This window comes from Nuphar pumila, chromosome 7 (genome assembly GCF_984573655.1).
Source record: "Nuphar pumila chromosome 7, dmNupPumi1.hap1.1, whole genome shotgun sequence".
Classification (NCBI taxonomy): domain Eukaryota; kingdom Viridiplantae; phylum Streptophyta; class Magnoliopsida; order Nymphaeales; family Nymphaeaceae; genus Nuphar; species Nuphar pumila.
Window position 1 is genome coordinate 108442176 of NC_143255.1, and position 14001 is coordinate 108456176.

Consider the following 14001-nt stretch of genomic DNA (forward strand, 5'->3'; position numbering starts at 1 on the left):
GACAATTCAGCACTGTACCTTTTGGGTACGAACATGCTTCATGGGCTGGAATGCACATCTACTATCACACCCTGTGTAAATTTGGAACACAACGACCTACCTTTGGGTAGAATCAATGTTTCATAAATTCACACATAATCATAATTACGAATCTTAATACGGTCTAAAGAATCCTTAATTAACACGACTCAGATCACTTTGGTGATGAATCAGTTAATCAAAATCTTTTACCGAAAAAACTATTTGTATTATGGAGCACGCCCATGCACACTTTTTAATGCATGTATATTCATGACATAATATCAGTTCATACTTCAACAAATATGTATAAACTAATTTTCATGAATTCAGTTACAATTCATGCTTAAAATTATCATGCACAATTTAACCAACACTAAATACATGAATTAACATGCATAAGTCATGCATTATTCAAAATAAATACTTTATAAAGCATGAAAAATAACAAAAGCATGCTCATATGGGTAAAATCCAAGGTCTTCATGTAGGAACCGGTCTAAAAACACTCTGAACCGGTCTGAAAATGCCCCGAACCGGTCATCTAAGGGTCTGAACCGGTTCTTAACCTTATAAACTGATACTTAATATGAATAAAAGTTCATAAAACCTTATAACTGTATGCCAAAATCCCTGTATTTCATTATATTTATGAAAACATGGTCTCAGCATCTCAGAACCAGTGAGAAAAAAGAAAGAACCGGTCAAAAACTTCTTTGAACCGGTTTCAGAAGGGGTCGGATCAGGTTCCTGCTCCGATTCAGTCTTAATAGTATTTGGATCCTGCATTACATGGATCCGATCCGGTTTAAATGGGATTCGGGTCTGACCCGACCAATACTTAATACGGATCAGACTCAGCCCGAACAGAACCCGGATTAGACTCGGTCTGAAACAGACCCGGGTCGAACCCGGTCCGAAACAGGCCTGGGTCGGACCCAGTCCAAAACAGACCCGGGTCGAACCCGGTTCTAAATTGACCCGGGTCAAACCCGATCCAAACCGGATACCGGGTACGACCTGGTCCAAACCGGACCCGAGTACGACCCGGTCCTTCATGGACCCGGGTTCGACCCATTCCTTAATGGGTCCGGATCGGACCCGATCCTAAATGGACCCGGGTCAAACCCGATCCGAGAGAAAAACCCAATACTTTCCGGATCAGACACAGACCCGGTACCTTTATGGGTCCGGGTCAGATCCAAAAAGTGAAAAAGCAGACCCGATTCACCCAAAAGGCTTTGGATCGGGTCTCCTCGCCGAACCCGATCCGGTCCCTTAAAAAAAATAAACAGAAATTCAATGGTTTCTGTTTCATTTTTAGGGAAACCGAAAAGGGGGTTTTCTCCCTTTTCGGTTCCATGGCGACCTACGTCACCCCACGGTGACGCCGATCCGGCGACAGCCTCCCCGTCAGAAGACGTCGCCCCACGTCGACGATGGTGGCTTCGCCGTCCGATGGCTGAAAGGGCATGGCAGCGCCTGCTAGTCCGGCGGCAGCCCCGACGACATCAGCAAGGATGTCGCCGACCAATGGCTGCCCTTGCCGGCAAAACGCCCCATGGCGAAAACCCCGGCGAACCCACCTCCTCCCCGGCGACAGGTAAGGGTTTAAATATTTTTTTTTTATTATCGCCGCCGGTTTACATGTAACTCTGGCGATGAGGTGGGAAAACCAGTGGCACCGGCAAGACCGTCGCTGTCAACTCTGCAGCTTTCCGGCAAAAGCCCCTTGCCCAACGGCAGAAATGGAAAAACAGAGAAACCCTTTCGCCATCTGCCAACCGACAGCTACGGGGGATTCTTCAGGCGATGGTTCCAACGACCATCCCGGCAACAACGGATCATCCCTGCAGCCCGACGACCACAGGTATATTCCGATCATCCTTTCTTTTTCTTTTATAAGGATATGATCAACCGCTTACCGGTGGTTGTCGCCCCACGGTGACTCCACCGATGCCGTAAACACTGAAATGGCCTACACAGCCACACACAGCGGGAATGCGTGGTAGTCGTGGGCCCATAACCCAATGTCGGGCGAAACCCTGTAAAAAACAACATAGACAGGGAGCGTACCTGGATTTGCCATAGTCCGTGTAGGTAGTTCAGCATTCTCCTCAGCCGGTCGACGCCCACAATGAGCCCAGGCCTTATGTCGACGGTGAGCAGGACTCTATTCTGCTAAATCTGAATGCAGAACTGAATTTGGGCAGGGAAGTGTTACAAATTCTCATCATCTTCATAACCCCTAACCCCTTATATAATGGAGGAATTGAGCAGTTACGTGAATGTGGTCTCTCCACATTCACGTAACTCCCACCCACTATCTCCATTACTCAGCCACTTACGTGACCCACTAAGAGGGTGTCAAACCGGGTCAGACTGTGGGTTGGACTCGTAACCCAAAATGTCCAACAATTAGGAGATCAAGATTTTGCCTTATTCATAACTTTTGGAATGTAATGCCCCCATAACATTTTTTTTTTACATCCGTCGAGTTGCGGTATACAAGGATGCCATTTGCATCCGTCGAGCAGCTTACGCCGAACGTTTGCTGGGTTTTTGGCCCATCAAAATGGTCAGCAAGTTTGACTAGGACATGGTTGGGGTGCGCACTAGACCAGGTAAACCTGAGCTTGGCTCAGTTCAGCCCAGCCCCAGCTGGGGCTTGTTCAAGGAAACAATTGAGCCAATTAGCCTGGGCATTAAGCCCAGGTGCAGCATCCAAAATGAGCTGAGCTTGAACCCAGGCCCAGGCTTGGCATTTTCAATGAGCCAAGCTTTGTTAAATCAATCCTGGTAACGCTGCCGCGGGGATCTCCTCTACCCTTGACGCCGGCAGTGATGCTGTCGTAGGGGGTATCTATTTTGATTCCTCTATCGGTAACAGCAGAGATCACTGGAGACCGCCCTCCACCTGACAGAGGGGGTTCTCAGCTGCCCTTGATGCCGGCCCCTCCGGCAACTCCACCTTCTCCTGCAGCTTCTTTAGAGGGTTGCCCCCCATTGATGACTCTGAACAACCATCAGCATCGAGCATGTGCTCATATGGTAAACTGAGACTCTGATACCAATGATAGAACCTTACAGAACCTTGTGGTTCCTTAATGTGATATTGATGGGTCACCAAATTCAATGGAGCATGTCGCTAGAAGGATGTCTTAAACTTTCATCTATGTCATGCTCTATTGGTTTAGCTATTTCAACCCCTCTAACCATGGGGCTCTCCACAATCCTTTCATTGAGCACAAAATGCTCACTTTGTTGCCATGGTCTTCATTTATAGGCATTTGTGAGGATTGCATTTAATCTACACTAATTAGAGAGATGATAAAATGGTGTTACATGATACCCAGGCATCTACTAGCATTAGGGAGATGAATTGCTATAAAAAACTTGTCACATGGGTCTTGACAATGAATCGGAAGATTTAATCAGCAGCATTCATAGGGTGAAATTAGAGCAGCCAACAGTTAAGAACTTCATGCCTTTGGGGATGCTGCTTGCTGCATTTGTGAATCACTTGTCGTAAACAGTTGCCTTGGTTTAGTCACCATTATGATGTAATATGTAACTGTGCAAAATCCATGAGGCAGCGTTTGGCTGTGATGGTGGCTAGAGTAGACCGCTATTATTTCTTTGTTTTGCCATGAAATTGAAAGGAAAAAATGCACGCTACTTGCTAACAGGTTGTTAATCTAAAGTACCATGCTTGCACTCTCATCAGCTTAGGCATTAAGCTCACTCAACTCTATACATGGCCTAACCGGATTTGGATTAGAAAAAAGGTTATGATTGAATACGGATCGAATTTACTTAAACAGCTGATCAGATATGTATTTTACATGTATTTAGATTCAGGCAAGGTATTCTGCCCAACCAGGGGAAGCCACGCAGTGGCTGCCTCCTATTAAAAATAAGGGCATCCCTCTATTAAAAGGGAGGGCCCCAGCAAACTGCTCCCTATTAAAAGAGGCCAACGGCTCCTATTAAAAAAAGGGCACCCTCTATTAAAAAGGGGGGGGGGGGCAGCATACTACCCCCCTCTTAAAAGAGGCCAACACCTCCTACTAAAAAAATGGGCACACTCTATTAAAAGAAAGGGCGCAGCATAGTGACCCTCTATTAAAAGAGGTCAATACCTATAAACTATAAAGTGTTCGCCCCGAACACTGAACCACGATTAATTGAGTGAAGCCCTTTTGGGCTTTAAAAACCGTAGGGTTGGAATCTACATAATCAAATATAGTATAATCGGATCTAGACACTTTTAGCTTTCCTCCCTTAGGATCTGAGTTTCCCTGTTGTTGATTTTACGTTTTGGATTCTTAGCCAATTGGGATGTGTACATGATCACTGCTTGGTTGGATATCCAACCCAAATCCAAACCAACATGGTTACCTAAGGTTAAGTTAGGCTAGGGCTGTATCAAGTTTAGGGGTGTCAATGGGTCGGGGAAGCAAGTGCATTTTTCTCATCCATAACAACCTGAAATCATTTTCCTTTTATACTTATCCTACTCAAAGAAACCAGCAAAATCATTTTCATAAAACAAATTCAAAACATGTATTCCCATAAGAATGCTACAGATGACCCAAAAGCGAAAGAGAGAAGCAAACCTTCAAAATAACAGTCAACTTCACTTGGCTCATGGATAAACATGTATACGTTGGATTCAATAATCTCCATATTTGTTTCCTAAAAAATTTAATGTCCACATTTGAGACAAATCCGTCCCATTCAAGCCCATGGTCCAGAGAGTATGGTGGACCACTTCTCAATGATGGTGGGGACCTTTTTTTAGATAGGACTTTAAATTAAAACATTATGTATCCTTATTAGATTTGGAGTGGATGCAAAAAGTTATTGCCAAATCTGGATCCAATTGGCTAAAATAGCTAATCGGATACGAGTTTCACATGTAAAGAGATTCGGATATTAATATGACTGGGATGCTTTTGGGAGCATCAGGATTTGTGTGCATGTGTGCCAGCATCGTGAGAGAGAGAGAGGTTTCAAACGCACCCTTCTGATCCAGATGGAGCCATTGGGTTGAAAGCCAAACGAGACATTAAACAATAGTTGCAAACTCATAAACATGCATTCATATATTTACCATGTCACACCGAGCATGGTGGAGGATTTGGGAAGGGAGGAATGAAGGGATATTTAGAGGAAAGGCAACACAAATCATTAACGTAAATGCTGCAAGGTAGACCATATAAATGCTTCAAGGTCATTGATATATATGGCCACCAACATGAGCCCAGATCATCCACATTCAAATTAAATATTCTTGTTCATCAAAATACAGTTTGTTTGGAAATGCATGATCTGACATGAGACAAACATGGACTAAAACTCTAAGGGGCTAATAACAAAAAACAAAAAAAGCTGGCTCATTAAATATATTGAGAATGAAAGGTGCAATGATACCAGCACTAATGCACCTGATCCCATCAGAATTGAGAAAAAATAACCTATAGATTGGATTCACGGCCAATATCGATGACAAAACGATACTTGACATCACCTCTTGCCAGCCTCTCGAGAGCCTCATTGATGTAGGTGGTGGGCACCACCTCAATGTCGCATGTGATGTTATGCCTTTCACATACATCCACCATCTCCTGTGTCTCTCTCATTCCTCCAATGATGGAACCGTAAATGGTTCTCGACCCTGAAGTTTCATGTATCCATGTTAGTTTTTTTTTAATGGCAAAATATGAAAACCCGTATGGTAGGATGATGTTGACCCACTTGAACCAGGCTCTTGGTCTCACTACTATTGTAAGAATCATTCTGAATTGGCCTGATTCGTTCCAAATCAGCTCAAAATCTATTTTACAAACGGCCGATTTGGTTTAATATTTTTGAATTTGTAAATAATTTTTAATATTTTCTACTGGTTTTTAATTTTTGTAATGACATGTGTCACCTGTTGACTGGTTTCAGATTGATTCTGAATCGGCCAATCATCTGAATCGTTTTGAAAATAGATTCAGGCCTGAAACTGATTTTGACAACATTGTTTGGTTTCTAAGCTGCACAGAATTGGCCATTATGAACTCATTAAGTTGCACCTTCCTAATTGCCTCGTAGGGGGGGGGGGGGGGGGGGCATCCTCCTGGCTAGGGGGTCGAATGCAGGGACAGTGCATACGGCAGGTTAAAAGTTCGAAACCTTGGGAAGGTGGTCTCTATGTGCATTCATAAGCAAGTAGGAACCCTAAGGGCAAGGATTGCGACTACACACACCAGGGCGCTCAACCGTAAGCCCAGTTGATTAACCCAACATGGCTAGGTCAGCAACCCAAGTCTGGTTTCTCCATGTAAAATATCAAAAAAAAAGGTTGCCTTCCAATTGAGGCACACTGAGGAATTCAGCAAACTGTTTCCAGTGTTTTGGCTAGCTCATGTCCCAGTTGAGTGCTGAGTAAACGGGCCAATGCTTGATAATGGTGATCATGGTAAAGTGTTCGGACTGCCAGTGAGAGATCACAGGTTCAAATCGTAGTGTAGCCACTTCTTGAAAAAGGCAAAAGGTTTATGAGACTACCGTCTCTGCCCCACCCCTCCCCAGTACTCTAGAATAGGGGACTACATACACTGAGCATGCCCCGTTTTTAACTTGAAGAGACGAGTGACCACCATGTCTGACAAAGTCACTGACCAATTGAATTCTATGATGGTCCTACTCGTAAGGACCTGATGACATAGGTCTAGCTCGCCAGTAACCTTTCTACTGCTAGTAGAAAAATCCAAAAATATGGAAAAATTTCTGGATTTCAATGGCAGCTTGGATCCCTTATGAATGATGCTAGGACCTTTTCTTATACAGAGAACTGCACTTTTGTGGTATACTTACCAAAGATTAGCGGGAAAGAAGGAAGCTGGAACATCTCAGGGGCCCCAACTATAGCCATAGTACCATCCACTTTCAGCAGCTCCAAGTATGGCCCCAAGGAATGCTTAGCAGAGACCGTGTTGATTATGTAATCTAAGCTCCTAGTAGCACCCTGCTTTGCAATTTCAAAAAAATCAGTGAGTTCAACACATACTCTCTCTCTCTCTCTCTCTCTCTCTCTCTCTCTCTCTCTCTATATATATATATATATATATATATATATATATATATATATATATGAATGGTACATAGGGGTGGCAAAACCTGACAGGACTTCGGGTTTGGAAAAAACGAACCTGTTTAATAAACAGGTCTACCCGCCTAACCCGTTTATTAAACGGGTCGGGTTCGTGTTAAGGGTATGCCAACCCGGGGTTAGGCGGGTGGGTCAACCTGCCAACCCGACCCGAGAACCTGAGAACCTGTTTACCCGACCCAACCCATTTATTAAATGGGTTGGCGGGTCGTGTCGGGTTACCCGTTTATTAATCGGGCCGGGTTCGTGTTTGCCACAGCCGACCCGTTTAATAAATGGGTCGGGTTCGGGTTGAGGTATGCTGACCCGCCAACCCGACAGGATTGCCACCCCTAATGGTACAGAGCTATTGAGTAGAAATTATTGTTTTCATATGTTGAAGCTTTGCTGTCACACCTTACAGATGTGAACTGCATGGTTTGTTTAATGGAATACAGTTTATGAATGACATGATTGCGACTAATAAGGGGGTTTCCAAGGGCTTCAAAAATCAACAGTTTTCAATGTGCCAAAACTTGATGACCCAAAAATCATACTTTTAGGTAGAAAAAACACGATCCAAGGTCCAACCTTCAGCAGACAAATCATGTTGAAAACATCTATCAAATTAGATTGGGTCGATACATCTTGCACCTATGATTTTTACCTCAATAGTTTCTTATCTTTATTAGTATCAAATATATATATATATATGAAAACTGGAGTGTGAACCGAGATTTTTATGAGTTTTTTTTTTTAAATCTGACCATAAATGTGATCCACATACATGCTTTTACAAGGATCGGTTCTAGAATCATTCTATTACAATGCATAAGCTAGAATTTTTTAAGCCAATCAAAAGATCATAATTTTCATTAATAATCAAGCATATATAATATATATATATATATATATAGAGAGAGAGAGAGAGAGAAAGAGAGAAATGGGAACCTTATAAATGGGTATGGTGCTAAATGAAACATGTTAATGGATTTTCAGTGTTTTTTTAACAATTTCAACCCTATAGATGTATTCAAAATGATTGATTTACTAAAAATCAACACTTGGATCATGCATTTTGGATGAAAAAAATGGTAATTGGAGCCAAAAAATTTATATAAAAATTGTAGGCCATTGATTTTTGAAACCTTATAAAAACTATACATATATAGGAATCAAATTCTCCAAGAACTGATTCTTATAAAACAAGCATATGGATCACATTTGTATGGTCAGAATTTTGAAAAAACACCAGAAATTCAATGTTTCATTTAGCACTTAATAGTCTCTCTCTCTCTCTCTCTCTCTCTATCTCTCTCTCTCTCTCTCTCTCTCTCTCTCTCTCTCTCTCTCTCTCTCTATATATATATATATATATATATATATATATATATATATATATATATATATAGAGAGAGAGAGAGAGAGAGAGAGAGAGAGAGAGATGTCTCACCTTCATCTGTTCAGAATCGGTGCTTAAGAGGAAATGGTCTGCCTTTAGTCTCTCTCTGGCTTCCTTCTCCTTCCCAGGTGAGGTGCTGATGACAGTCACCTCCATGCCAAAAGCCCTGCCAAATTTGACAGCCATGTGCCCCAGCCCTCCCAGCCCAACCACGCCCAGTTTCTTCCCTGCACCATTTTCCACCATATTGAACCTCTTCATGGGGCTAAAAACTGTTATCCCGGCACACAGCAGAGGAGCTGTTGCATCCATTGGTAGGCCTTCTGGTATGCGAAGAACATACCTTCATAAATGTAAAAATAAAAATTAAATAAATAAATAGAGTCTATATATATATATATATATATATATATATATTGGGAAGAAATTTTGGACTTGTAATCCACACATGGCTCTTATGAAGAATAACATATGAAAACTGTAATCGTTTGCAGTTTTTGGTGCATTAAGCAGGAAACAGCAAATGGAGTATGAGTATTTCTTTCTCCAAAAATTCATATATAATAAAATTCTAAGCTGTTTTGGAAAATGGTTCAGTCCTAATTCCTATATGTTTCTTCCATTTTGTTTGGTATGCTAGTGGCATTGCCAAATCTCCTTCCCCCAAGACAATTATGGTAATATTGTATATAAACAATAGGGATGGCAGTGGACGGGGGGAAAGCGGGGCCCCATCCCCGCCCTTTCCTCTCCCGATAGCACACCTTAACCCCGATAAACCCTAACGCAAACCCCCTTTCCATATTTCTGTTCACCTTCCCTCTCACGCAGCCCGATTTTTTTCTCCTTCTACCTCCCCGCGTAAGCTCCTCTTACGTTTGGATCCTTCCCCGTTTGCAAATCGGCCGGAGCCGCGCCACCGTCGTGACCACCACAGCCTCCTCCACCGTCGGAAGCCAACCGCTGCTGCGAGCCAACGCCATCGTTGGGAACCTCGATTATCGCCAGGTAACCTTCTTCCTCTCTCCCTCCTCTTCTCTGCAACCCAAAGTCGGGGGTGCTAAGAGCCACCATTACCCCTTCTTCCAACGCCAGCCATCAAGGGCGCACCCCCCTACTTCTAGTTTTTATCGGGAGCCGCACAGCTGTCCAGGCTCTATCGAGAACAGAGCCACTGCCCGGGGTGACTCTCTCTCTCTCTCTGGGCATTTCCCCTTCCCTCGGCTGTTTCAGCCAGGCGGGGATGTGGCGGTCGCAATGGCGGGGCGGGAATGGGGGTGGAGGTGAAGGTCCAAAGTCTCCTCCGCCATGGGGATGGACCGGAGATGAAGGTTGATTTTCTGAGACGGGGCGGGGGTGGAGACCTTGTCCCCCGCCCTGCCCCAGTCCACTGCCATCCCTAATAAACAATGGTTGGTTATATTCAATCCCCATTGCACATCTCAGTTGGGCACTAAGAGGTATGTGAGAGGGGTTAGAAAATTTAACAGAAACTTATACTCAATCATACAAGAAATAGAGAAATTGCTTGGCATAAGATGGAATCCTTGATGCAACTTAGCTTCCAGGATACAACCAAGTCTTGTCTTCTCGTGTTTGAGTTGCGAGTTTCACTGGCAGGTTCCACAAGGCTTTGGACAACTTTTTTTCCTGTCTACATATTTCTCATCCCATTGATATGCAAGCATATTAGTGAACTTGGTGGTTTCAATCTTGAACCAAATGGTGGTCATACATACCACTGAAAATGAAGGAGAGAGAGAGGGGAGTGGGAGAATACCTCTTATTGGCTACAAGGAGCTTAGAGTAGCCACCATAGGTGATGCTTCCATCCCAAAAAATGCCATTATATGTGAATTGGACCTCACTGCAGTAGTTCTCAAGGGATTTTTGGCAATAATCACAAGAGAGGCAGGAGGCCGCCAAGCATCCAACTCCAACACGATCTCCAATGCGAAATCCCTCCACATTGCTGCCTACTTTAGTTACGACGCCCGTGATCTCATGCCTGAAGTAGTCATTAAGTTGTTCATTTACTCTTTCTAAGACAAATCAACCACAACTCACTGATTAATCTTTTTCTTTCGGAAACAAATTGAAAAAAAAAATCAGTTAAAAAAGAAACATATAGAAAGACATCGGTAGCTAGATGTCACCAAAAATTACTGGGAAAGAGAAGATTAATAATATGGCAGCTTTTGCAGAGAGAAGGATGGAAGATGAACAGAGGTGAAGGGTCTCACCCAGGAACGACGGGATACATGGTGATTCCCCAATCGTTTTTGGTATGGTGGATATCCGTATGGCAGATGCCACAGTACAAGATCTTTATCGTGACATCGTCAGGTCCATTTTCTCTGCAACAAGTATACAATATGGTCACAGGGAAGAGAGAGAGAAAGCCGAAAGAAAGGGAAGAGAGAGAGAGAGAGAGAGAGAGAGAGAGAGAGACCTGCGTTTGAAGATATAAGGCGTTACTACACCAGAGGGATCGTGAGCTGCCCACCCATCGACCGTCAGGGTGTGGTTGGGCGTCGTCTCTGTCATGCTAGTATCTGAGAGAGAGAGAGAGAGAGAGAGAGAGAGAGAGAGAAAGAGATGATCTCTCGAATAGAGGAATCCACACACCTATTTATTGAAAATGTATATTACTTGGGTTACTACCACGTTAGGTTTGTAGAGATCATGTGCACTTATGAAAAGTCTGGGTAGCTGCATTTTTTGACACGTTTTTTTTATTCTTTTTTTATTGGTATTGGCTGGTAGAATTAAAAATTATCTTTTTACATGGGCAATTTGGAATTTGCTGTTGGGGAGAAATACTATATAAATAAGCATCAAATGAGATAGACTAAGCCATCAATCCTTCAAATACAGAACTTGTAATTAATGGTGTCCACAGGTCTGGTTTAGAGACCGGGCATGGCAACAAATAAGAAGACCTGATTAAAAACTGGGGTCCAAACATGAAGGTCTGATTAATACATGAACCTAGATATAGTTTGTGAAATTTTATACCTGGCCTGAGTTTCTATTATGACCCATAATTTTTCAATATAAAAATGATAAAAATTATTATTTATCAGATATGATTTGGGTCTGGTTCTTGTAGTTCTTATCAGATTTGGGTATGATTTTTTTATAATAAACCCGATTAGACCCGAGTCCAGACCCAATACCATACCTAAAAATTTGATTCAAGTCTGGTTTCACTTGGGTTCGAATCAAACCCAACCCATTGACACCCTGCTCGTAAGAAGTTGATCCCTTCTGTAAGAGTAGTTGTGATAATCTGTTTGAGCAATTAAAAGCTAGTTTTGAGAGCTTTTTGTCAACTTTGCATGTAATTTGCATTTTTATGTTGTAATCTTCGTCATTAACATCAAATTTATGCTTTTTTTAATAAAATTTTTATTGACTACTCGTCACTATGTACAACATTGTGATCACATACTGAGTGAGCAAGCAGGCACCTACATAGGCTGAGGCAGTTCAAGGGACTATCAAGTATCAAGTATCAAGTATCAAATAGTTGATGTCATTAAAGCGGGGTGTGACTACTGTCCACGCTCCACGCGTCCGACGCAAATGATGGATGTGCAGGATGGCCACAACACATCTTGCGCATCCTGCAGGACACCTTTTAAGTGTCTTATGGTGTTCCATTCCTCTCTTTAAAGTTGTGGTGTTCGGGACACTTGACAAAAAGAAAACTTGAAAAAAAAGAGAGCCAAATACCTCAAACAAAAGCTCAACTTCTGGAAGTCCCATGGTGCTTCGCACTTCAAAGGGCATGTTTGATGGTTTGTTCAGGATTGGATGAAATGAATAAAAAATAAAGAACATAACATTTGTTATGTTCGTTCAGTAGTAACTTTATCAAGTCCAACCTTTGTTTGTACCTCTGATGCTGTATTCCAAATGTTCTTTGTTTGATGATGATGTGTGACCAACTTAAACTTTCTCACATCTATTAATACTAAAAACCCCATTGACACCAAAATCAAGGAATCTTACTCAAAAAACTCAGATTTGTCCCCGAATACACAAGAAGATAACAATGTGTGTTGAATTTGTTCATAGAGACAAAGAATTTCGTCATTCATGGTTGAATTTGTCGATAGAGACAATCCAATGCCTACAAACCATACGGGAATCAACGAACATCATCCACAATTACATATCAAACTGTAGCTCTATGAAAGCAATGAAGAAATGATGAGGTGCATGATTCCACTAAAATAAACGTAAACAAATGACTCCCAACAATTATATGATTATATCCATATAACAAACCCACCGTTTCTCCTCAAAGGTAGCCTTAAACATTAAACAGCTAGAAAACCAAAATTTATTTAAAAACAAGAGCAAAAAAGAAAACCGTTTTCAACCTCCCAAATAATAGAACAGAATGCGCCCAAATTCCCAAACAGTAATAAAATGAAACCATATTTGAAGGAATAGAGGAAGGCCGAATCAATCTACTTGGGCTGAGAAATCAAGGAGGAAAGAGATGGGTGTTGCCGATTTTTGTAAAACAAACACAGAAAGCGTACTTGTATTCACCATAGAGTGCGTGCAGGGTATTCAGCGTTCTCTGCAGCCGATCGATGTCCACGATGAGCTCAGGCCTAAAGTCGACGGTGAGCAACACCCTGAACCCACAGTGCTGAATGTAGGCAAGTCTGAGGCTGAATGACAATATCCCTCATCATACGTTGCCCAACCTCCTCTTTATATAGTGGGGCTGAGAGAGGGGATACAGTGAATATGGACATTCACATTCACGTAACTTCATCTTTCAATGGCATTAACTGCCCTCCACTACGCAACCCACTACTCCACCATGCTTTTAATGTCATATCGGGTTACCCAATGGGTTGGACCCGATCCATATGTCCAATATTCTTTCACTTGACCCATTGACACTAAAAGTACACTAAATTGAGGTTTATACCGTTATCTCGATTTAATTCTTCAGGTGGGTTTACATGCTACCCTTTATCACAAGGATGAATCAAATGAGTCATGGAGATGAACACTCCTTTATGAAATGACATATTCCCATATACTACACTGCAATTCACCTTCAGCGCTTAAGCAAGTTTGAAATTATCTTTATGAATAAGTTGGCCTCTCACATAATCTATTGGTCCTTTAATATTGTTATTTTGCTATTTTCTCTAACTCGTATGAGAGATCTTTTATGCAAAATCAACAATATACAAAGCCATAAAGAATCAAATTCATATACACAAATGTGATCACTTAATGTATTGTCATACATCAGAAGAAATAAAAAAGACTCATCCATTTTACATGTTGAGAATACAATCCCGGTACTAGCCCTTTAGTAAGGGGATCCGCAGTCATTTTCTTCATCCCAATTGTATCAATACATACCAGATAATTCTATTTCTTTAACAACAAAATATTTTAA

At 42.0% G+C, this 14001-nt stretch overlaps 1 protein-coding gene across 2 annotated transcripts; it reads right to left on the reverse strand.

Moving 5' to 3' along the window:
* Positions 1-5244: 5244 nt before the first annotated feature.
* On the reverse strand, positions 5245-13226 carry LOC149832852 (putative cinnamyl alcohol dehydrogenase 6). 2 transcript variants are annotated; one of them, XM_090014746.1, is made up of 7 exons: positions 13118-13226; positions 11014-11116; positions 10805-10918; positions 10342-10569; positions 8613-8904; positions 6886-7036; positions 5245-5698 (listed from the first exon to the last, which is right to left on the reverse strand). In XM_090014746.1, exons 1-7 carry the CDS (start codon positions 13128-13130, stop codon positions 5499-5501), a joined length of 1101 nt encoding a protein of 366 aa, XP_089870872.1. In that variant the 5' UTR covers positions 13131-13226; the 3' UTR covers positions 5245-5498. The 2 variants fall into 2 exon arrangements, with proteins under 2 accessions (XP_089870872.1, XP_089870873.1); XM_090014747.1 differs by lacking the exon at positions 13118-13226 and having other exon boundaries at positions 11014-11167.
* Between the last annotated feature and the right edge of the window lie 775 nt (positions 13227-14001).